The sequence below is a fragment of the Saprolegnia diclina genome (genome assembly GCF_000281045.1).
Source record: "Saprolegnia diclina VS20 unplaced genomic scaffold supercont1.78, whole genome shotgun sequence".
In the NCBI taxonomy this organism is placed as follows: Eukaryota; Oomycota; class Saprolegniomycetes; order Saprolegniales; family Saprolegniaceae; genus Saprolegnia; species Saprolegnia diclina.
The window spans coordinates 132,842-153,086 of NW_008246145.1; the positions used below are offsets into that span (position 1 = coordinate 132,842).

The 20,245-nt window shown below is 59.8% G+C and overlaps 5 protein-coding genes across 6 annotated transcripts; 3 read left to right on the forward strand and 2 right to left on the reverse strand.

Annotated features, from left to right (window-relative positions):
- The first annotated feature begins 181 nt into the window (after window positions 1–181).
- SDRG_14819 (hypothetical protein) lies at window positions 182–2,329 on the forward strand. Its single transcript, XM_008620974.1, has 5 exons — window positions 182–344; window positions 397–444; window positions 495–586; window positions 630–714; window positions 762–2,329. The coding sequence occupies exons 1-5, from the start codon at window positions 199–201 to the stop codon at window positions 2,251–2,253; spliced, it is 1,863 nt and encodes a 620-aa protein (XP_008619196.1). The 5' UTR covers window positions 182–198; the 3' UTR covers window positions 2,254–2,329.
- A 574-nt stretch (window positions 2,330–2,903) lies between these two features.
- SDRG_14820 (hypothetical protein) lies at window positions 2,904–4,459 on the forward strand (the record flags this gene model as incomplete). Its single annotated transcript, XM_008620975.1, has 2 exons — window positions 2,904–3,852; window positions 3,885–4,459. The coding sequence occupies 2 exons, from the start codon at window positions 2,904–2,906 to the stop codon at window positions 4,457–4,459; spliced, it is 1,524 nt and encodes a 507-aa protein (XP_008619197.1).
- Window positions 4,460–4,773: 314 nt separating this feature from the next.
- Window positions 4,774–6,857, reverse strand: SDRG_14821. 2 transcript variants are annotated; one of them, XM_008620976.1, is made up of 7 exons: window positions 6,538–6,833; window positions 6,286–6,489; window positions 6,017–6,236; window positions 5,441–5,970; window positions 5,239–5,390; window positions 5,060–5,190; window positions 4,786–4,990 (listed from the first exon to the last, which is right to left on the reverse strand). In XM_008620976.1, exons 1-7 carry the CDS (start codon window positions 6,831–6,833, stop codon window positions 4,859–4,861), a joined length of 1,665 nt encoding a protein of 554 aa, XP_008619198.1. In that variant the 3' UTR covers window positions 4,786–4,858. The 2 variants fall into 2 exon arrangements, with proteins under 2 accessions (XP_008619199.1, XP_008619198.1); XM_008620977.1 differs by having other exon boundaries at window positions 4,774–5,190; window positions 6,538–6,857.
- A 1,037-nt stretch (window positions 6,858–7,894) lies between these two features.
- SDRG_14822 (hypothetical protein) lies at window positions 7,895–11,650 on the reverse strand. Its single transcript, XM_008620978.1, has 20 exons — window positions 11,526–11,650; window positions 11,134–11,479; window positions 10,990–11,086; window positions 10,908–10,945; window positions 10,802–10,855; window positions 10,531–10,740; window positions 10,380–10,492; window positions 10,218–10,332; window positions 9,897–10,166; window positions 9,717–9,851; window positions 9,563–9,670; window positions 9,430–9,516; window positions 9,351–9,383; window positions 9,258–9,302; window positions 9,062–9,209; window positions 8,889–9,012; window positions 8,747–8,844; window positions 8,552–8,693; window positions 8,166–8,504; window positions 7,895–8,120 (listed from the first exon to the last, which is right to left on the reverse strand). Exons 1-20 carry the CDS (start codon window positions 11,636–11,638, stop codon window positions 7,952–7,954), a joined length of 2,784 nt encoding a protein of 927 aa, XP_008619200.1. The 5' UTR covers window positions 11,639–11,650; the 3' UTR covers window positions 7,895–7,951.
- A 2,323-nt stretch (window positions 11,651–13,973) lies between these two features.
- On the forward strand, window positions 13,974–20,161 carry SDRG_14823 (hypothetical protein). Its single transcript, XM_008620979.1, has 2 exons — window positions 13,974–14,489; window positions 14,539–20,161. The coding sequence occupies exons 1-2, from the start codon at window positions 14,110–14,112 to the stop codon at window positions 20,123–20,125; spliced, it is 5,967 nt and encodes a 1,988-aa protein (XP_008619201.1). The 5' UTR covers window positions 13,974–14,109; the 3' UTR covers window positions 20,126–20,161.
- The last annotated feature ends 84 nt before the right edge of the window (window positions 20,162–20,245 follow it).

The window sequence follows — 20,245 nt, forward strand, 5'->3', positions numbered from 1 at the left end:
TATCAAAAGACGACGTTTGTCAGGACATGCATAATAGCGACAGCACTCTAGTGTCGTACCCTTATGACGCAGCACGCGCCAGATCTGAAATTTTGAAATTCGCATCGCGCATCTGATTCCGCAGACTTCGGCGGTCTGGTTCGCCGCACCTGGTTATCCGCGACCAGTTTGCACTTGTAGATTGCACTTTCGATCGTCATGGCTCCGGGCGTCGAGTGGAGTCTTGGTAGCGAGGTGCTGGCCACGCTCACTGGCGTCGGTTTTCTGGCGCTTCTCATTGGCATGGCGTTGTACGCCAAGTCGGAGAAGCGCGAGATAGCGGCACTCGCCCTCCTCCGCAACGAGTATGCACGATCGTCATTTCTTATTGTGGATGTCTTAGTGCGCACTTGGTAGTTTTGTGGGCCAGCTGCGCGGTCGGCACCGCCAGGACGTCGAAGACATGTACGTTATATGCTTTGATAATGGCTGCTCAGGCTGCCACGTATGAGTAGCGACGTCGATGCCAACAAGTGGCTCTGCCACGTGTGCCAGTTCGCCAATGCAACCGACAAGACGACGTGCACGCTCTGCGAGACGGCCCACGGTACGTACATCGAAGCGAAGCCATAGTGTCTAGAACTTTGTAGACGTGGTCTTGAGCATCGGCGCGAGCACCAACATGGCTGTCGCGGTCCTCGCCCACCCGCTCGACTCGAAACAGCAAAGTGCACGGTACGAGATGTCGTCTCGATACCTTGATAGAATGCCAAATGGCGTAGCGCACGCAAGCAATGGAGCCGCGTGCTCCAGCCCTCAGATGGCGCTGTTCTCTGGACGTCGGCGCTGGAGCTGCAACCCTCGGACGTATACTACATGCTACAACCTTCCACCCGTCCTGTGGCGCCTCCGTCACCATCGCCCAAAGACGACGTCAAGGAGAGCGATGACGTCAAGGACGGCGATGACGTCAAGGACAATGATGACGTCAAAGACGCTGAGAACGCCGAGGACGAGGCATCGCCGCCGGTGCTGCTCGAAATGACCTACTTGACGCCCGAGAGCGCCGCGCGCACGGTGCTCGGCACGGTGCTGCCGTCGTGGTGGCTCACGCAGCTCGAGTCGCTCCGTCTGCAGTCCTTCTCGGTCAAGTACATTTGGCTCCTCGAACAAATCGCGGCCTCGTACACGGAGAAGGTCAAGGTCAAGGTGTACCGCGACAAGATTCTCACCGAGTCGCTCGACATTCTGCTCGCGCTGCCGACCGACAAGCTCTGTTCATTCACCCGCGTCTCACTCTTTGGCGAGACAGGCGTCGACGCCGGTGGTCTCCAGCGCGAGTGGTACACGCTCCTCACGCACGCGCTCTTCGAACCGTCAACCGGACTCTTCATCGCGGCCAACGAGGCCGAGCGGTCGTTTGGCATCAACCCGCACTCGGCGCGCGACCACGGCGCGACGCACCTGGCGCGGTTTGAGGCGTTTGGCCGGCTGTTGGCGCGCGCGATCCTCGACGGCCAAGTGCTGCAGTGCCACCTCTGCGTCCCGCTCTTCAAGGCGCTGCTTGGCACGCCACTGTCGATGGACGACGTCATGCATTGGGACGCGACGGTCTACGCGAGCATGTGCTACATTCGTGACGCGCGGAGCGTCGACGACTTGGCGCTCGACTTTACGGTCCACGGCGCCGACGACACGATTGTCGAGTTGGTCCCGTTTGGCGCGCAGATTGCCGTCACGAACGAGAACCGCACCGAGTACCTCGAGGCCATGACCAAGTACCTCCTCTTTGATCGCATCCAAGCGCAAGTGTCGGCGCTTTTGCACGGCTTTTACACGGTCTTGCCCGAAGAGCTCTTGCTGCCATTCGACTACAAGGAGCTCGAGCTGCTCCTCTGCGGGACGTCGGCGATCGATGTCGACGACTGGCGCCACTTTACCGCCGTCTCGTTCTCGCTCGCGATCACCAACTGCAACGACTGGTTCTGGGCCATTGTCAAAGACGACATGACGGACGACGACCGCGCGCGGCTATTGCAGTTTGCGACCGGCTCGTCACGCGTACCGCTCCAAGGGTTCAAAGGGCTCACGAGCTACGATGGGATGTTGTGTCCTTTCTCGCTGCAAGCGATCGAGTACAAATACGGGGCACTGCCACGTGCTCATTCGTGCTTCAACCGCATCGACTTGCCGCTGTATCCGACAAGAGCGCTCTTGAAAGAAGCGCTTTTTGCGATCGTCCGCCTCGAAATGACCGAGTTTACCCTGGTGTAGACACCCAAGCCGTGGGGCAGCGACTAACGACCTACATGTACTACCAAGTGTTTTGTCAAATATGGTGGCGCATCTGGAGAGCATGACGTTTTGGAGAGAGATGGGGCGACAGAGTTGCAGCCAAAGCCGCAAAACAACCGTCGTTGACGGCTCCGCATAGATAGTAAGAATTCTGTAGCGCGAGCGCGACCGATTCCGCTTCTCGCAACAAATGCAACGTGAACACTCGACAGAAAGAGGTCGTATTCAATCTGGAAACACGAGCTAGTGTACTGCCAAAGGCTGTATAGTCCCACAGCAACGGCTTCTCCCGTAGGACGAAGCATGCAAACACTCATCGCCTAGTCCCGGCCCCGTGGCCTTGTTGGAGGTTGGAGGCTGGGCACACGCTCAGTGCCCCACCACTGTATGTCACAAAGCGACACGGACGTTGGAGCAATACAGATCGGTGGAGGCATCGTACTCGAACCAGATCGGACAGTCGCTTAGCTATCGTTTGTCGCCATCGACGCGCAACGCTCGACGGCTCGGCGCCACTCGATCGCCGACCGCGATCTTTTGCCAATTCGCCGCTTGTGATTGGCGGATTCAAAAGATTTGGCAATGTATGATTGGCCCATGCCAAAGATACCGTATTTCGAATGGCTCCCATGCTGCCCGAGCTCATCGAGCTCATTGCGGTCTACATTGCGCAGCCGTACGACCTTCTGCGCTACCTGGACGCCGTTGAGAATGGACTTCGCCTGCCGTTCCGAAGCCTCCGTGCGCTGCTGTCGGCGAGCTTGCGATCGCCCGGGCTCCGCCTCTGGCCCGCGCTCGTGCTGCCGCTGAGCTCGCACGACGCATCGCTGCGCCAGTACGCTTCCGACTGCATCGAGCTGTTCTCGATCGTACGCGTGCGGTCGCTCGAGGCGCATGGCATCACTTCGCTGCTGCGGCCCGCGACGCTGTTGTCGCTGGGTCCTCTCACAACGCCGGACGAGGTCCGCGCCGTGTGCATGGCACCTTGGCGAGCGCGGCTCGTGGCGCTCGAATTGCATCTTTGGGACCGTCTCTTAGCACACGATGTGTGGACTCCCACATCCCTGGCCTTGCTTGGTGCGTGCGTGCGTTCACAGCCCCAGCTGGCGTCGTTGCGTCTGCGCTGGCAACTCGACCAGAGCCACGACGCCTTCCAGCACGTGCTGAGCGACGTCTTAGATCTGGGAAGGTCGCTCTCGCACCTGGCGCTGTCGTTCAACGAGGCGAGCAAGGTGGTTTGGAACGAAGCCCTGGCGACGCGTCTTGGCTCGTGGCTTTGCACGTCGCGCGTCACGTCGCTGGCACTCGATGGCCTTCGCTTCGACTCGATGCATGCAGCCACACGCCTCGTCGCGTCGTTGCATGGCGCGCCTTTGCTTCGAGAGTTGCGCCTCGACAGCTTGCAACTCGAACGCGCGCTGAGCCGCGCGGCGCTGCCCCCCGCGCTGCGCTCGCTTTGCGTTCATGGCGCGTCACTGCTCCCGCAGTGGCGCACAGCAGCGCATCTCTCGACGCTCGCACTCCACTTTGAGTTTCAATACAAAACCTCGGGCAAGTCGGGGCCATGCTGCCGAATCTGTCGCGGCTTTGCACGCTCGTGCTGCCACAAGTCGACTTACAGCACGACGCCGATCAAGAGGCGCTGGTCGCGCTCTTGCCGCAGCTCACAGAACTGCACCTCGACACCAACAGTCTCGGCAACGCAGGCGCTTTGCGGCTCATCGCCACGTTGCACGAGTGCCGGTACCTTCAAGTGCTCTCGCTCATCCAGCAAGGCGTCACCGACGTCAGTGCGATCGCGTTCGCAACGGCCGAGAGACCCTCGACCTTGCGCACGCTTCGACTCGGCCGGAATCACGTGACGTGCGTTGGCGCCACCGCGCTCTGCCACGTCATACCCCACCTGGACGTGCTCGATCTGAGCCGCAACCGGATTCGCTACGACGGCGCCAAGGCCATCAGCAATGTGTTGCCCTTGACGACGCACATGCGTACGCTCGACGTGCAAATGAACCCGCTGAGCGAGGCCGGTGTCTTGGTGCTCGTCGCGGCGCTTGGTCGGGAGACAGCGCTCCGCGCTGGTGTCCTCGACCTCAGTGCAACAGTCTCCCGCGCATACGTTCCGCCGTGTCGAGCTGCCATCAAATCGCTGCCGTGTCCGCACTACGTCGTCTTTCGGTGCTAGTGGAAGGGCACCCTCTCGCGCAACCGGCCACGTCGCCAGTAAAGATTAGCAGCTTATAACTTGACTTTCATCATCCATTCTCGGATACGAAAGAACGAGCTTGGCGCTTATTACGGCTGCTGGCGCAAGATGGGACCTTGGCAGCTGGGCTCGAGTACCCAGCGGCAAGCGATCTGATCCCGTCGAGCTACTTTGAGAACTAGGCGGTGCACGGTCGACACGAACCCTAGCCCTAGGTTCGCCAACGCCACGACCCTCGCTACTATTATACTACCCTGGCTACTATTATACTACCCTGGCTACTACCGGTACGTGCAGCGTTGCCGTATATTGACGATAGAAAGACGGTGGCGATTGTCTACTAGTCGGTGTTTATACATGACGTTATTCTCTACTTGACTAAAACTCGGCAAAGTCAAAGTCGAGCTCGTCCGTAAGTGTCTTAATGACGAGGTCGTCCGGCGTATACGTGTAGTCGCGCGGGTGGTATCCTTGCTGCGGATAAAGACAGGACGAGTGGCGGAGCCCCATCTATTATCAAATATATGTCCTTAACCCTCTGCCCCACTAGACGCTGTACCACGAGTCGAAATCACTCACATTCATTGCGCCCTCCGACCCTTGCGGATGCTGTTGCTGTTGCTGTTGCGTCGGCGGCCGCGGCAGACTGTATGGGTCCATGTACCCGCCCTGGGACGGCGGCGGCGGCATGCCATAATGACCTCCCATGCCTAGTATCAAGGTATCAGGCGACAACCCTACCCGCAACCACGACCTACCCCAGTCGTTGACATTGCCGTTGCCAAGACCCGCCATGCCATCGAGCATCGACGACGTTGGGCCGTGGTGGTACTGCGACGCATGGTGCATGGCTGTGAGCTTTTGGTCGGGCATCATGCTGTGGTGCTGCTGCAGATGCGGGTTCATGCCACTAGCCATATACGCATGAGCTCGATGCAAGAGACGTCATGGATCCCACACCTGTTGAGGGCGTGGCCGGCAGTGAGGCGGCGGTGGTGGTTGGCCCGGTCCGGGTTTTGCTTGAGCGACTTCCAGCGGATTTTGACCGAATCCTCCGTGCGCCCGGGCAGCAGCTGCGAGATCTGCGACCACTTGTTGCCGAGCCGCGCCTGGGCGCTGAGAATGACCTTGTCTTCCTCGGCCGTGTACGGACCCTTGTTGATCGACGGGTCCAAGTGGTTGCGCCACCGCTCCCGGCACTGCTTGGGCGTCCGCCCCGGGATTTGGTCGGCGATTTGGCCCCAGTTGTTGCAGCTCTGCTTCACGAGCACCTCGAGGATCTTGTCTTCTTCGAACGACCAGTGGCCCTTCACGAGACCCGGCTTGAGCACCTTGCGCCAGCGCTGGAGACACTGCGCGTGGTTGCGACCAGGCACTCGCTCGGCGATCGCCTTCCAGTTCTTCTCGCCGTGCAGCTGGACGCTTTCCTTGAGCGCATTGTCCTGGGCTTTGGTCCAGCGCTTCGTCGACGGCGCATCTTCGGGACTGATCTGCTTGACGGTATCAGCATGCGTCGGTTGAGCATGCACAGTCTACCTCGGGGACAGGCGGGAGGCCGCTGCCGTCGCTCGTCGTCGTCGAGGTCGATGTCGATGCGGCCGTGCTGCCGTCTTCTTGGTAGTCGTCGTCGTCGTCCTCATCGTCGTCGTCGTCGTCGCCGTCGCCACTGCCTTCGTCATCGACACACGCCTTTTGCGCCGGCGCGGCTTCTCCCTTCAAGAGCTCCCAGTTGCTGTTGGGCCGCTCGCGCTTGGACCTAGCGTTGGTTCATGAGCAATATGGCAGACGCCAGTATGGTTGCGTACGTCAGCATGAGCAGCGAGTTGTTGTGCTCGAGGCCAAACGCCTCGTCGCCCGCCGGTTTGTGCAGCGAGTCTTCGAGGTCGCGGAGGCGGAGCTCGCTCTCGCCAATGTGCGCATTGTCGAGCATGTGCTGCATCGAGTTGATGTCCTCCGATGTCACTTGCAGCAGCGACGACTGGCGCGAGTTGGTCCGTGCCAGCGGCGCCCTACACACGACTCATGAGCCTTTGCGTGGTCCAGCGTATCGTAGCTACCGGCCATCGGTCGGCGCCTGCGCCTTGAGCCGCTCAAACTTGAGGCGGAGGCTGTCGAGGAACTTCTTCTTCGCTGGGATCGTCGAGTCGGCCATCGCTTGGATCACGCGGAACTTCTTCTCTTCCTTGAGCTGCACGACGTACTTGGCGAGGTCGTTGGACTCTTCGGCCGTCAAGCCCGCGAGGCAGCGGAAGAAGGCCGAGGACGCGTCCGACGGCAGCGAGCTCAGCAGCGCGTTGAGCACGTCGCCAAAGCTCGCGTCGCCCGACGGGCTCTCTTCCTTGACGGTCGCCATGCGCTTGACTCGGTTAAATACAAATTGACTGCCTCTCCCACGACCATACCCACTTCAAGTACGCCCAGGCCCATACAAAAAGCAAGTCAACTCCCGTGTATACAACGACCAAGGTACGGGGACTTCCCTGGACGCGGCTGGGAGATCCCCTTGAAATAGAAGAGAGACCAACGCTGCGAAAGAGACTCGGGCTTGATCATCGAGCTCATCACGGGTCAGCGTTATACGGCGTGTCGATACATATAAAAAGGTGCCTATTTGACGCGTCCTAGTTAGTCGATATGCACGTAGCGATGGTCCGACGGGTAGCTTCATGGTAGTCGAATTTCTGGTGAAACGAGCGAAATAGCTCCATTGGCCATGGTTGACAGGACGACTTCGGTGCCACGAACGGCGCCGTCGATGGGATCCTCAGACGGGGACTGCTTCAATCCCGCGTGTCACGCGCGCATGCTTTTGCAACAGCGACGAGGACGAACCCAAGTATTCCCAAGTGGGCGGATCATGACAACCGATGCGACGTTGTTTTTAGGGAGTCGGCCTAGAAAGGCAAAGTGGGATCCACTTGCTGGCTCCTTGCCAACGCAGCAAGGCGTCGGTGCGCACGCCGCACCTCTCTCGCTCTAGCATTACAAAAGCGTGGACGATATTGTCTTCAATCGGCCATGTTCGCCGAGTCCTCTGCATCTCGGCGGCGGAGAAGGAGCTGACGTCTTCGGGTGCGTTCGTGGCTACTACGACGCTCGCAACGACGACAGCCAACACAATCTTCCTATGGTAATAACTCATTTCAGCACAATCTCCTTACTGGCAGTCAAGGCGTCCGTGCAATGTATACGTGTGGCTGCACAGAGGCGCGCGTGGTCTCGCGCGCCTCGACGTTGGTCACGCGTTCGATCGACGGGTGGAACCTGCGTCAGCGTGCACGCCAGTCTCAGTTGGCGCCACAGTGGGAGTCAAGGCTACCACTACGCTAGGCGAGAACCCGTTCGATATCGCTGCTGCTTCCTCCCATCACCCCACTTGGTGGCAAGCGTCTCGCAAAGTTGTATAGCCCACTTTGGGATCGTCGATGGCGAGTAACACATGACAATGTGTACGTGTTATGTTGGCACTGACTAGTCGGACGCCCACCCGTCGGACGAGTCGTCGTCCCACTCGACGTCGCCGAGGTCCGTCTTGGGCTCAAACACCACGTTGGTGGGGCCACTCGGTGCCGATGCCGGTGTCGACGTCGGTGTGGCCGTCGGTGCCCTGGCACCACCGAGCCGCTCGCAGTGGCGGCACCTACTCAACCCTGGAGTGCTGAACAGAGGAGCGACGAGGTCATACCGTCCGCTGTCCTGCACGAGGTCGACGCCCCAGCCAGCGCATGTCGCACACCGCGGCAGTGTCGTCGGCTCTTGCTTGGCCGGAGCCGGTCCGTACACCGACGGCGGCGCTTCGGGACCTACCATCGGTCCCGGCATCGGTCCCGGCATGCCACCAAACATGCCGTAGCCGCCTTGCGGTGGCATCATCATCATGGGCGGCATCATCATCATGACCACCGGTGGCATATTCGGAAAGCCTGGCGCTTGCATCGCATAGCCCCCTGGAAACGGCGTCATTGGCGACGGCACGGGCGGTGACGGCACGGGCGTCGACGGTCGGACGGGTGTCGTCGGCGGGCTACACCGCCGCGATACACCAACATGCGTAGCAAGGAGCTGACGTACTGGAGGATCGGACGGCGCGTGTGCGTATGTTTGGGCGGCTTGCGGTGCACAAAGGACGCGCACGCGTCACAGAGGTGCCGCTGGACGCACTCGAGACACTCCTGCGTCGCGCTCGCCGACTCGCAGCACTGGCAAAACGGCACTATGACGTCATATTGTCTTCTCCGCATACGACAATAGTGTGCATATTCCTACCCGACACGAGCGCCAGCGTATGGTTGAGCAGGGTACCATACCGCTCGTGCTGCGCGACCACGCACGCGTCACAAAAGATGGTCGCGCACTCGAGACACCTAGCCCTGATCAAGACATGTCGCATGCTTGTGTAGGATGCTACCGCTGCGTGGGCGGCCCGGCCTTGCAGTGCGGGCAGATCGAGAGGTCTTGCGTGTCGACCTGTGGCGGCAGCAGCTCGGTCACGGGACGCGCAGATTTGACATCGAACGCGACAATCGCCGTGTCTATGTCGGCACTCGATGCATTGATACTTTTGAAACAACAAGGACGTACGCTGGGACGGCGGCGGGTCGGCGCGCGGGGACGGCGGCGCTTGCACCGGTGTGAGCTCGGCGGGCTTGATCCATACGCTTTTCTCCGTGACTGCGTTGTAGTAGTACGTGCGCCCGTCCGGTGCCGTGTGCTCCGACCACGCTTCGGGCTACGCAGAGCGCGTCACGACTGTCTCGTCGAGACCAAGGCATCCTACACTGTTGGGCAAGAGGGACGACGACGGTGGCGCGTCTGGCACGACCTAGACATCGAGTGGGTGGGTGGCGCCATCTAGATAAGTGGTTCTTACGTGGTCGACAACGGGTGTTGTCGCGGCGACAGCCTAGCCTCGCGCCAATGATCTATCGCTGCAGTTGAAAGCGTCGTACCTCGTTTGGACTGCTGCTGTCGTCGAGGACGTTGACTTTCTTGGTCGGTTTGGTCGACCGGCTGCGCTTGGTGGTTGCCACCGGTGCCTATTCATATGCCGTCTTGTGAGTGTCGACACGACGCGTCGCGCACCGCAAGCGGCTCGTCGCTCGACGACGTCGACGCTTCGAGCACGGCTTTTTTCGACTTCATTTTTTGGATTTTTTTGGGAATCATTTTCTTGCGTGGCTTTTGCAGCGGCTAGAGAGCATAGCGCATTGGCGGTAGCGGCGTGGGACGGACGTACCAGTACAGATGCGACCGGTGGCGCTGGCTGCGACGGCGGGACGGGCGCCTTGCTCTTTTCGGCTTTTTTGCTTTTTTTCGCTTTTTTTGCTGGATTGGCTCGTTTGGCGCCGACCGGCTCGTGAACCTCATCGACCTACGCAGTGCTTGTATCTCATACATCGAATCGTGGTCGTGCTACTGGCGGCGTAGGAGCTACGTCGTTGCTTGTGTGGGTCACCGCAGCAGCTTCTTGCAGCACTTGGGCTTCGACGTCGCCCCACTCGTCCATGGGAAATGAAAAGGGATCCGCGTCCTTGTCCGCGTCCTTGTCCGCGTCCTTGTCCGCGTCCTTGTTGTTGGCCGTTGAGGCGGCTTGCGCCTGCTTCTTGAGCTCGAGCTCCCGCAGAAAGGCGTCGGTATCGTCCTCTTCCATCGCAAACAGACTGCCTTGTCGTTGCTGGCGCTTGAGCTACGTAGTTTCAATATATCAAGACAACAACAAACACCCAGTCGGTGGTACCCGAAGGCGTTCGGCTGTCGAGAGCGTCGGGTCCACCGCTTCGGTCGCGTCGACGGCGGTGTCAACAACGTCGTCGTTCGCACTGGGCGACCGATTGATGGGCTGCGGCCCCGCGCTACGCAGAGCGTGTCCTCACGGCGGCAGAGGAGCGATGCGACGTACCCAAGGAGCTTCTCAAGGGTCGACGCCATCGTCTTCTTCGTTGGCGCATCGTCCTCGCTGGTTTCATCTTCGAACCGAAGCTTCTTGGTCGACGGTGGTTTGGTGGCGGCTTCCTGCAGAGCGTTAGGTCGACAGCAAGGTGTCGTTGTACCGGCTGTGGCTCGACGGCAACGACCGCGGTCGGCTCGTCGTCGCTCATGACGACAGGTGCGTCATCGGGTGTCGGGCGCGATGCTGACTCGTTGGGCTTCTTCTTGGACGACCGACGGCGGTCGAGGCCCGGCGAAGCGGTGACAGCAAGCGAGGCAACGACGACTGGCACCGGTACTTCGGGGTTGTCCCATCTACTCTCCCCGGTGCGCTAGTAGTACCGTCCATCATGAGCGCCATGCGACCCCTTCGTAGGACGAGGCAGGTCGTACCGCGTTGAAGTAGTAGACTTGACCGTCTTCGGCTTCGTACGCCTTCCAGTCGCTCTGTGCATATCCGCATACGTGAAGCCGTCGTTGGGCGTTGTTGGTGGAGTACCTTGGGGCCTCTGGCAGCCTTTTCTTTGGCCTTCTTCTCTACAAGGCGCCGCGTCAACTCAGCGAGCGGACGAGCGACGTACTAGCTTTGAGGCGAAGGCTCTTGGAGCGCTGCAGCTCTTCGTGCTCTTGCTGCTCTGTCGCAATGCGCGCGCGGCGCTCGACCTCGGCTTGGCGAATCTACGCAGAGCAACGTCGTCGCGAGTCGTTGGAGTGAAAGCCCGTACCTTTTCCTGCTGCGCGACCTGCTCGAGGTACTGCAGCGCCTGACTCGCCTCCTTGCTCTCGGGATACAGCGATGCGAGCAAGAAGAGCTTCCATTGCCGGCGGTCGGCTTCCTTTGCCAGCACCAGCCATAGCGTCGTGACCTTCCCGGCCTTGCCGTCGTCGTCGTCGGACCCGCTCCCACGCACCTCGCGCTGGCAGTCGACACGCAGCCCGACGTTCTCGGCGTCGACGCCCTTGAGCTTCTTGTCAATGAGCCACTCGTGCACGTGCAAAATGCGGTACATCCGGTCTCGCTCCACGTCGGCGAGCAGGCCGCCAGCGAGGACTTGCAGCCGGCATGGCTTCCTATCGGGTCAGCGTGACGTGGCACGCTGTGGTGCAAAAGTCGTACAAGGTCTTTTGGCCGGCTTTGCGCCGAACGACGCCCTCGTAGTAGACGGCGAACGCGGGCGACGGCGCCGCGGCCTCGGACCCGCTCGCGCTGCCTTCGTCCGAATCGCTCATCCTCGCACTGGGATGATTTTTAGCCAATCCGCATCCGCATTGCCAATTGCACCTATCGGATTGGTGCATATCGCAGCAATTATATCTCTTTTTAGCCAATCCACGCTAGATTTCATGGCAGCGTTTGACACATACACTGGATCGATTCCAGTGTTTCCACCCAATGTCTTGTGAACGCGTCCTGACGAGCTCTCTAGCGATCGCAAGCGGCTCCCAGCACTGGAGGCTCCGTCATGTGCACGTCGTCGTCTTCACTGGACTGTCCATGGTACTAGCTATATCGGCAATTCGCCAGTAGTGCGGGAGTGTTGAATTTACTGGCGCGCCGCATAGAAAAAGAGAGGGAAAAAATCCTGGATCCTATTTTATCATCATTTTATTCCAGCGCCAGCGCCACGGGCTCTCCCCGGATTACGCAATCGTGGTAGCTTGATTACGTCATATCACTGGCTCCAGTAGTGTGCTTGTCCAATCAGAACGGGGCCGGATAAGCAACAACGCTGCCGGAAAAGCCAGATGCGCCGGCTCTGATTGGACAAAATGAAGGATTTTTACAAGGCCCGTCAAGGCCGCTCACAAGGCCACCAGGTATCGGTCCGCAATGGGCCGTGCTCGTGCACCCAAGAAGCTATCTCCCGCCCGGTACCGTGCACCCGTCCAAGAAGGAGCGTCGGATGCGCCTCGTCTACCCGAATGACCAGGACGTGTGCTTGGATTGCCGCAACCCCGCACTACTTTGCGACTAAGCTCAACCCGGCCAAGTACAAGTACGTCGCCAGCTATCTCTCGACTTGCGCCAATGGCATGCCTAGGAACATAATCCACAGACAAGGCGACAACACGCCACAAGTGCAGCTTCCGCAAGCGCAAGCGACTAGTGGGGACGACGCGTCGCAAGTGCAGCAGCCGCAAGCGCAAGCGACTACTCAAGCAGACGCGCCCGGCGCGATACCGTCGTACGTCTTACTCTCACTTTCGATGCACTATCTCTTACGTGCTATGTGTAGAATGGTCGAGGATGCGCTCGTAGAAGGAGCGAGAGGGCACCCTGCCGTCTTCGTACGGTCCGCGCCCTAAAGATCCTCTCGACGCAGCAAGTGGCCATCGTGGAAGTACACGCTGCCCGATGCGTCCTTGAGCCTTGGCTCGGTTCCAGACCCCGGCGCCTTTCTCTTTGGCGGCTGCGACGTCCACGTCTGGTGCCCGTTCACTTCCTACTCGCATCTCATCGACGTTGCCAATCGTGCCCGGCGTGCGGCAGCAAGTACCAACTCCGTAGCATTGTATAAACAATCCATTCATGTCATACAATTGTGCCAACTTCAGCGTGGCGCCGCCTGGAAACACCACAGTTGCCTACGCCGCAAGCTGATGCTGCGGAGTTACCGACGCAGAGTCGGCAACGGCGCGCAATGAGCAAATGGGTTACGTGTTGCTATGTGAGAGCGTGCTAGCGGACGGCGCTAGGACGATGCGGACATTCCGCCTCCATGTAGCATGAAGCGCCTCTGGCGGCGACGGCATGGGTGGCTGGCGCTGCGCCGACCGCGCGGCCTGGTGCGCCGCGACGCAATAGAATGCCAAAGCACGCCCTTGATATTTGATCGGCATGCCCAGTATTCGATTTCAAAGGATATAAAGTCTCAATAGAGCAATGCCAGTAACTCCTAAGGTCCCAATTAAACGGCGATACGCCGCTATATCGATCGAGTGTAGCTCTGTCTGCGCATGTGGGTGGCAGGGCGAGTAACGCGCTCGCCCAGCGCCACCAAGCTCTCTACTCCCGCAGCGCCCTCGGCGTAGAGTCTCAAGCAGCCCAAGGACTCAAGCCACAGCGCCGAGTTTGCCGTTTGGCGTTCAGCCGTACAGCAAGTTGCGATCCTCCGCAAAGTCGAGCGAGCGAGTCTCGCCGGACGAGGTGCCAGCCATATGCAAGTCCGTAATGCTGTCGTCGCATCGCCAGTCCCACGCGCTTCTCTGTCAACCCATGGACCCTTAGGCTACTAACATTAGGTTGCTCAACCACGTTGGCGTCAACGACGTGGTCTCGCGCGCCACGACACGACCCATCAAGCAGCAGCCATCAGCCTCGCGGTCGGCTTGCGTCAGCGCCACCATCCCCATCGTCGTCCAACGACCGTGGTGGGAACACTTGGTAGGAACGCAAACTTTTGGCGGCCAAACAGATGGTCGGTGCGGCCGTTCCATGCGCTTCTTCGTCGCCGCCATGGCCATGGCCGCCTCGCTCGCTCTTGATGGCGCGGGCGGGGCTCGTCTTCTGCATAGACAGTGATGTCAGTATGGCGACCCGCGGACTTGTCGTCATCGTCGTCGTCATATCGTTGTGACGGTCGTTGACCATGGAACTCGGAACCCTAGGCTTGTGTGGATTCTGAGTCGGCGACCAGATGGGGCGAATGGCGACCGGCGACCAGCCCACACACTCGGTTTGTCGCTTCCTTTGACGCAGCATGCGGCGACAGGCAAGTGGCGCGCCGCCGGCGCAGCACCTGCTTCGGACGCAGCAGCAATGGTACGAGGAAGGCATGGGTCTCGTGAACGCGGCCGTCAGCTTTCAGAACGCGGGCGACGTCGAGGCCGCGGACCGCCACTTTACGCAGGTCATTGACGTGTTTGAGCGCGCGCTCAATTTGCCGTTCAAGACCGCCGAGGACCTCGAGGCGGCCGCGCGGCTCAACGCCAAGATGACGCGCTACGTCAACATGATCAAGGCGCAGCGCGCCAAGGTGCCGGCGACGGCCAGTGCGCGCAAGCTCGCGATCAAGTACAACATCCTCGACATGGACGACCTGCCGCGCATGTACCACCCAATTGCCCGCGTCTTTGCCTCGTACGTTGCCTTGCCTTTGTTGGCCTTTCTGAGATTGCACTTTCGATAGCAACAACGATCCGTTCGAGGTGTGCCAGCGGGCGCTTGGCTTCCAGGACGCCAACGTGGCCAACCAGCGCGAGCACCTCCTGCTGCTGTTGACCAACCTCGTCGAGCGCAGCGAGAAGCGCAGCGACGACCCGGCGCAAGAAGCCGCGGTCGTCGGCGCCGTCCTCAAGGCGTTCCACGCCAAGCTCTTTGACAACTACAAGAAGTGGGCCAAGTACCTCGGCACCAAGCCCGTCTTTGCCGACCCGCTCCGCGACATTGTGCTCTTCTTTCTCCTCTGGGGCGAGGCCGGCAACTTTCGCCAAACGCCCGAGCTGCTCTGCTTTTGGTACCACTCGCTGGCCAAGGACGTGGGCCGTGGCAGTGGCAAGGAGGCCGGCGACTACCTCGCATCGGTGATCCGGCCCATGTACGCCTCGCTGCGCAACGAGACGGACAAGAAGACGGTCAAGGGCGCGCGCGCGCCGCACACGGAGATTCGCAATTACGACGATTTCAACGAGTTTTTCTGGACCAAAAAGTGCCTCAAGTACAATGCGTACACGATCGGCGACGCGTGCGCCAAGACCAACAAGAAGGGCAGCTCGACGCTCGTCAAGAAGACGTTTATGGAGCGCCGCAGCTGGCTCCGCGCGCTGCTCTCGTTCCGGCGCATCTTCTTCTTCAACCTCGCGCTCATGTTTGCCACGATTGGCTTTGCGATCAACATGATTCTCGTGTGCCCCGACTCGGCCATCATGTACGGCAGCAGCGTCAACCCCGACATGAAGATTCTCAACAAGGTGTACCGCTACCAAGGCACGAGCGACCGGGAAGCGGTCAACGCGCCATTGACGTCGGATGCGTTCGTCGACAAGGAGTGCAACGTCGGCAAGCTCGTCACATGTCTCGGCGTCCGCAACTTTGATGTGGGCAGCTCACTCACCAAGATCCCACGCGACTTTGCCGAGCTCTTGGCCGACATTCCGTTCGAAGACTGTGTGGCAAAGAGCACGGGCCGCTGCAGCTGCTACCGCGAGGTACTTGCAACGTGCTTCAACAGCACCGGGACCATCGACTACTACGACGGCGACGAGACCAAGCTCAAGAGCGGCACGTACGACAACAGAAAATGCATTCCGGACTATAGCAAGGCAGCACTCAACATCCTCAACAAGGCGGGCAATGGCAAGCTCAACTGCGACGCGTGTACGCTCGAGATCCTCAAGCTGCCCGAGGTGCTGCCGACGCTGGGCAAGGCGCTCATCAAGTTCAAGGGTGCTGACCGTACCGACGACGGTGCGCTCATCATGATGGGCGGGGCCGCGCTCGTCGCTTGGGTGTTTGTATGTGAGCTCTCGGGTCGGCTCTTTTCGAGCGTCGGTGTTGGCTTTATCGGGCGGTCGCTGCCCGTGCCCTGCGGCGCGTACTGCCGCTACACGTGCTTTTGGGTCGTCCTGTACCTTGGGAAGCTCACGTTTGAGTACCAAGTCATGGTCAAGACGCTGGTCGAGACGTCGCTCTTCATTTGGTTTACCAAGCAGGACGAGTACTTGCTCGTGTCGCACTTTATGCTGCAGCTGCCGATCTACAATGGGCTGTACATTTTTTTTCTGTGGGTCCCGGCCATCATGGTCATCTTGTACGACGCGCAGATTCTGTATCTGCTGCTCTCGGTCGTTGTCGGGTCGGTGCACGGCTTCAACTTGCGCATTGGCGAGCTCCGGTCGTTCCGCATTTTGCGCATGGCGTTCCAGTCGATCCCCAAAGTCTTCAACAAAAAGATGGTGGCCAACTTGATTGAGCACAAGGCGCCCAAGAAGAAGCAAAAGAAGGCGCGCAAGCCCGACGACCGCCCGCCCGAGCGCCGCTTTGAGCGCGTCTCGTACTCGGAGGGTGCGCAGCCGCTGACGATCCATGCGCAAGGGTTTTCGTCGCTCCTCGAACACGACGGGTACCACGCGGTCGCGTCGCCCCACGCGCTCTCGCAGAGCCAGAGCGGCCACTCGAGCATCGACTCGATCACGGGCGTCTCGGGCGCCGAGTTTGAGCGTACGATTCCCTTTGCCATGGCGTGGAACCGGTGTCTCACGTCGATGCGCGACGCCGACGTGCTCAGCAACCGCGAACTCAACGTCTTGAGCTACCTCATCGACTCGGCCGACGTCGGGTCAGCCAACCGCCGCTTGTACTTACCAGCCTTTTTGACGGCCGGCAAGCTCGACGAGTCGCTCGACATTATCACCGAGTGCTACGCAGTGTACGAGAAGCTCAAGGCCGACAAGAAGAAGGGCTCGATTTTGCAAAAGATTGAGTCGGCGATGAAGAAGCGGCTCGTCAAGGACGACCTGCGCCTCCAGTCGATCTGCGGCAGCTACAAGTTTGCGACCCAAGTGACGCGGCTCCTCCTCGGGCGCGAGCACAAGGAGCTGGACGACTGCTTTGCGTTTATGGAAGAGTGCGTCACGACCAACGGCGTCATGAAGGGCCTGCACCTCAGCGGCCTCTACAGCTGCCGGGCCGCGGCCGCCGAGCTCATGAAGTCGATTCTAGAAGTGCCAGTCACGGCCAACGACGCCAGCATCAAGTTTCAACGCGCGCTGTACCATGTGATTGACAATGTCGAGGCGGTGCTGGCCTCGCTCAAGGGACTCCTCTCCAAGCAAGACCGGCTGCTCAAGATTCTGTCCGAGACGCCGCTCAAGCCCAACTCGTTCTTCTTCCCCGGCGACAAGCAAACGTACGCGCACCGGCAGCTGCTCGCGCTCGTGCAAGACCCGGTGGCCATGGACATTGTGTCGCGTGCGTACCAGCTACTGACAGTCGACAACTTTGACGCCGAGCCGCGCGCCGAGGAGGGCCAGCGCCGCCTCCGCTTCTTTGCCAACTCGCTCTTTATGGAGATGCCCGAGGCCAAGCCGATGCGGACGATGCGGTCGTTTTCGATTTCGACGCCGTTCCTCAACGAGATCGTCTTGTACTCGGTCAAGGACCTCACGGCGGCCAACGACGACTGCATCAAGCTGCTCTACTACCTGCAGACGATTTACCCGCACGAGTGGGACAACTTTGTCGAGCGCGTCAACTGCAAGGACATGAACGAAGCGCTCAAAAAATGCCCGGAAGAAGTCCAGCTCTGGGCGTCGTACCGCGGGCAGACGCTCGCGCGCACCGTGCGGGGCATGATGTACAATGCGGAAGCGATCCGGTTCTTGTACTGGCTCGAGATTGGCCAGAATGAGCCGATGCACTTGACGGGCTGTCGCTGCAACCGGTGCCTCCGCCTCGACGACATGGTCGCGCTCAAGTTTTCATATGTGTGCTCGTGCCAGCTCTACGGCAAGCAGAAGGACGAGCAGCGCCAGCAAGCGGCCGACATTGAGTTTCTCTTGCTCAAGCACCCGGGCTTGCGGGTTGCGTACGTTGATGGCCCGAAGAAGGTCAAGGACGGCCCGCCCAAGTTCTTTTCGGTGCTCATCCGCGGTGTTTTGGACAAGATCATTGAAGTGTACCGCGTCGAGCTCCCCGGCAACCCGATCGTCGGCGAAGGCAAGCCCGAGAACCAGAACCACGCCATCATCTTTACGCGCGGCGAGATGCTCCAGTGCATTGATATGAACCAAGACGGGTACCTCGAAGAGTGCCTCAAGATGCCCAACCTCCTCGCGACCGTCGACCGCAAGGAGCACAAGAAGCACCCGCTCACGATCATTGGCTTCCGCGAGTATGTCTTTACGGGCGGCGTCTCGAACCTCGCGTCGTTCATGCAGATCCAGGAGCTTTCGTTTGTCTCGCAAGGCCAGCGCATGCTAGCGCTCTTCCACGTCCGCCAGCACTATGGCCACCCCGATATCTTTGACAAGATGTTTGTCATGACGACCGGCGGCACGGCCAAGGCCTCCAAGGGCATCAACCTCTCGGAAGATATCTTTGCAGGTTTCAACACGACGCTCCGCGGCGGCCGCGTCTCGCACGAGGAGTTTATTCAAGTGGGCAAGGGCCGTGATGTCGGCATGCAGCAGCTCGCGCAGTTTGAAGCCAAGCTCTCGTCTGGTGCCGGCGAGAGCGTCATCTCACGCGACGTGATGCGCATGGCCAACCGGCTCGATTTCTGGCGGCTCAACTCGTGGTTTTACGGCAACCTCGGCTGGTACTTTACGCAGACGATGACGGTCTTTGGCATCTACTTCTTTATCTACGGCAAGATCTACTTTGCGCTCTCGGGCCTCGATGCGTTCTACCTCCAAGCCGGCCGCATGGGCATCTCGGACTCGCTCAACGCGTCGTGGGCGCTGCAGTTTGGCTTCTTGCTGGTCGTGCCGGTGCTGGCCGTCGTCGGCGTCGAGCGCGGCTTTCGACACGGCATTAGCTACCTCCTCTGGAACGTCTTTACGCTCGGGCCGCTCTTCTTCACGTTCCAAATGGGCAACCGCATGCACTTTTTTGACCGGACGCTCATCCACGGGGGCGCCAAGTACCGCGCGACCGGCCGTGGCTTTACGATCAAGCACGAGAAGTTTGCCGAGCTCTTTCGGTTCTATGCGTTTAGCCACTTCTACCGCGGCGTCGAGCTAGTCTTTTTGCTGGTTCTGTTTGCGGCCTACGGGACGTTTTCATGGTGCAACTGCGACTGGACGCTCGACCGTGGGTTCTACAATGGTGTCAAGCCGCCGGTCGCGGACTGGAACGCGCGCTGTTATGCCAACCACTACCAAGACTGCGTGCTCCCGACCAACCAGAGCTACGCGATCATGAGTTTTTCGCTCTGGATCGTGGCGGCGACGTGGCTCTGGGCGCCGTTCTTCTTCAACCCGAGCGGCCTCGAGTGGGACAAGCTCATTGACGACTACAACGACTGGCAAAACTGGCTCGAGACCAAGAACGACTCGAGCGACTCGTGGTTTGGCTGGTGGACAGCCGAGCTCGAGTATTTGGAGCACTCGTCGGCCGTCGCGCGCTTTGTGCAGTTTGCTCGCAAGGCGCGCTTTTTCTTTGTCGCGGTCGGGCTCTACCTCCAGCTCATGTACCGCCTCTTCTACACGGACGTCAAGAAGCTCGTGCCCGTCAAGCACACGGCCAAGAACACGATCGAGTACTTCACGCCGCACATGATCCTCGGCGGGTTTGTCGTTGTCCTCTTGCTCTTTGCGCTCGTCGGGTACTGCGCGAGCCGGTATGCCAAGAAGAGCCAAATGAAGCAAAAGAAGCTGCGCAAGATGAAGTTTCGCATCTCGGCGTTTGTGTTTGCGGTGCTGCTCGGGTCGCTCGTGTACCTCTCGTTCCGCGACTTGGTCGAGATGACGCTCATCTTGCTCATTGCTGTCTACTGGTTTGATCAAGTCATGATTGTGCGCCTCAAGAGCAGCCATGTGGTCGTGGCCGCGATCGCGCGCGGGTTTGACCGCGCGGTCGGCTGGATCGTGTTTGGCCCGATCTTGTTTATCGCGATGTTTATGCCCTTCCTCTCGCTCTTCCAGCAGCGCGTCATGTTCAACTCGGCGTTCACGTCCGGTCTCGAAGTCTCGAAACTCTTTGGCCACGACGTCGCCAAGGTCTCGGCCAATACCGTTGTCAAGAAGGTCAAGAGCAAGAAGAACCGCGACGACTAGTTGGGCATTTAGCAATATATTTTTTTCTATCGTACATCGTTTGGTGCGCTACATGTTGTTGTGGCCGCCAGCAGTGCTGTCGACGATAGCGTGTCACCCTCGACTCTGGATGTTAGGGTT

What these genes read in the sequence shown, in the direction of transcription:
- SDRG_14819 (XM_008620974.1), top strand. Translation starts at nt 199, where the DNA reads ATGGCTCCGGGCGTCGAGTGGAGTCTTGGTAGCGAGGTGCTGGCCACG. An exon ending in GCTCTGCGAGACGGCCCACG is followed by an intron (nt 587 to 629) that starts GTACGTACATCG and finishes AGAACTTTGTAG; the next exon opens with ACGTGGTCTTGAGCATCGGC. An exon ending in TCGAAACAGCAAAGTGCACG is followed by an intron (nt 715 to 761) that starts GTACGAGATGTC and finishes CAAATGGCGTAG; the next exon opens with CGCACGCAAGCAATGGAGCC.
- SDRG_14821 (XM_008620976.1), bottom strand. Translation starts at nt 6,833, where the DNA reads ATGGCGACCGTCAAGGAAGAGAGCCCGTCGGGCGACGCGAGCTTTGGC. An exon ending in AACTCGCTGCTCATGCTGAC is followed by an intron (nt 6,237 to 6,285) that starts GTACGCAACCAT and finishes AACCAACGCTAG; the next exon opens with GTCCAAGCGCGAGCGGCCCA. An exon ending in GGTCGGAGGGCGCAATGAAT is followed by an intron (nt 4,991 to 5,059) that starts GTGAGTGATTTC and finishes ATTTGATAATAG; the next exon opens with ATGGGGCTCCGCCACTCGTC.
- SDRG_14822 (XM_008620978.1), bottom strand. Translation starts at nt 11,638, where the DNA reads ATGAGCGATTCGGACGAAGGCAGCGCGAGCGGGTCCGAGGCCGCGGCG. An exon ending in TTGCCGTCGAGCCACAGCCG is followed by an intron (nt 10,493 to 10,530) that starts GTACAACGACAC and finishes AACGCTCTGCAG; the next exon opens with GAAGCCGCCACCAAACCACC. An exon ending in ACGCGCCGTCCGATCCTCCA is followed by an intron (nt 8,505 to 8,551) that starts GTACGTCAGCTC and finishes GCGGCGGTGTAG; the next exon opens with CCCGCCGACGACACCCGTCC.
- SDRG_14823 (XM_008620979.1), top strand. Translation starts at nt 14,110, where the DNA reads ATGCGGCGACAGGCAAGTGGCGCGCCGCCGGCGCAGCACCTGCTTCGG. An exon ending in ATTGCCCGCGTCTTTGCCTC is followed by an intron (nt 14,490 to 14,538) that starts GTACGTTGCCTT and finishes CACTTTCGATAG; the next exon opens with CAACAACGATCCGTTCGAGG.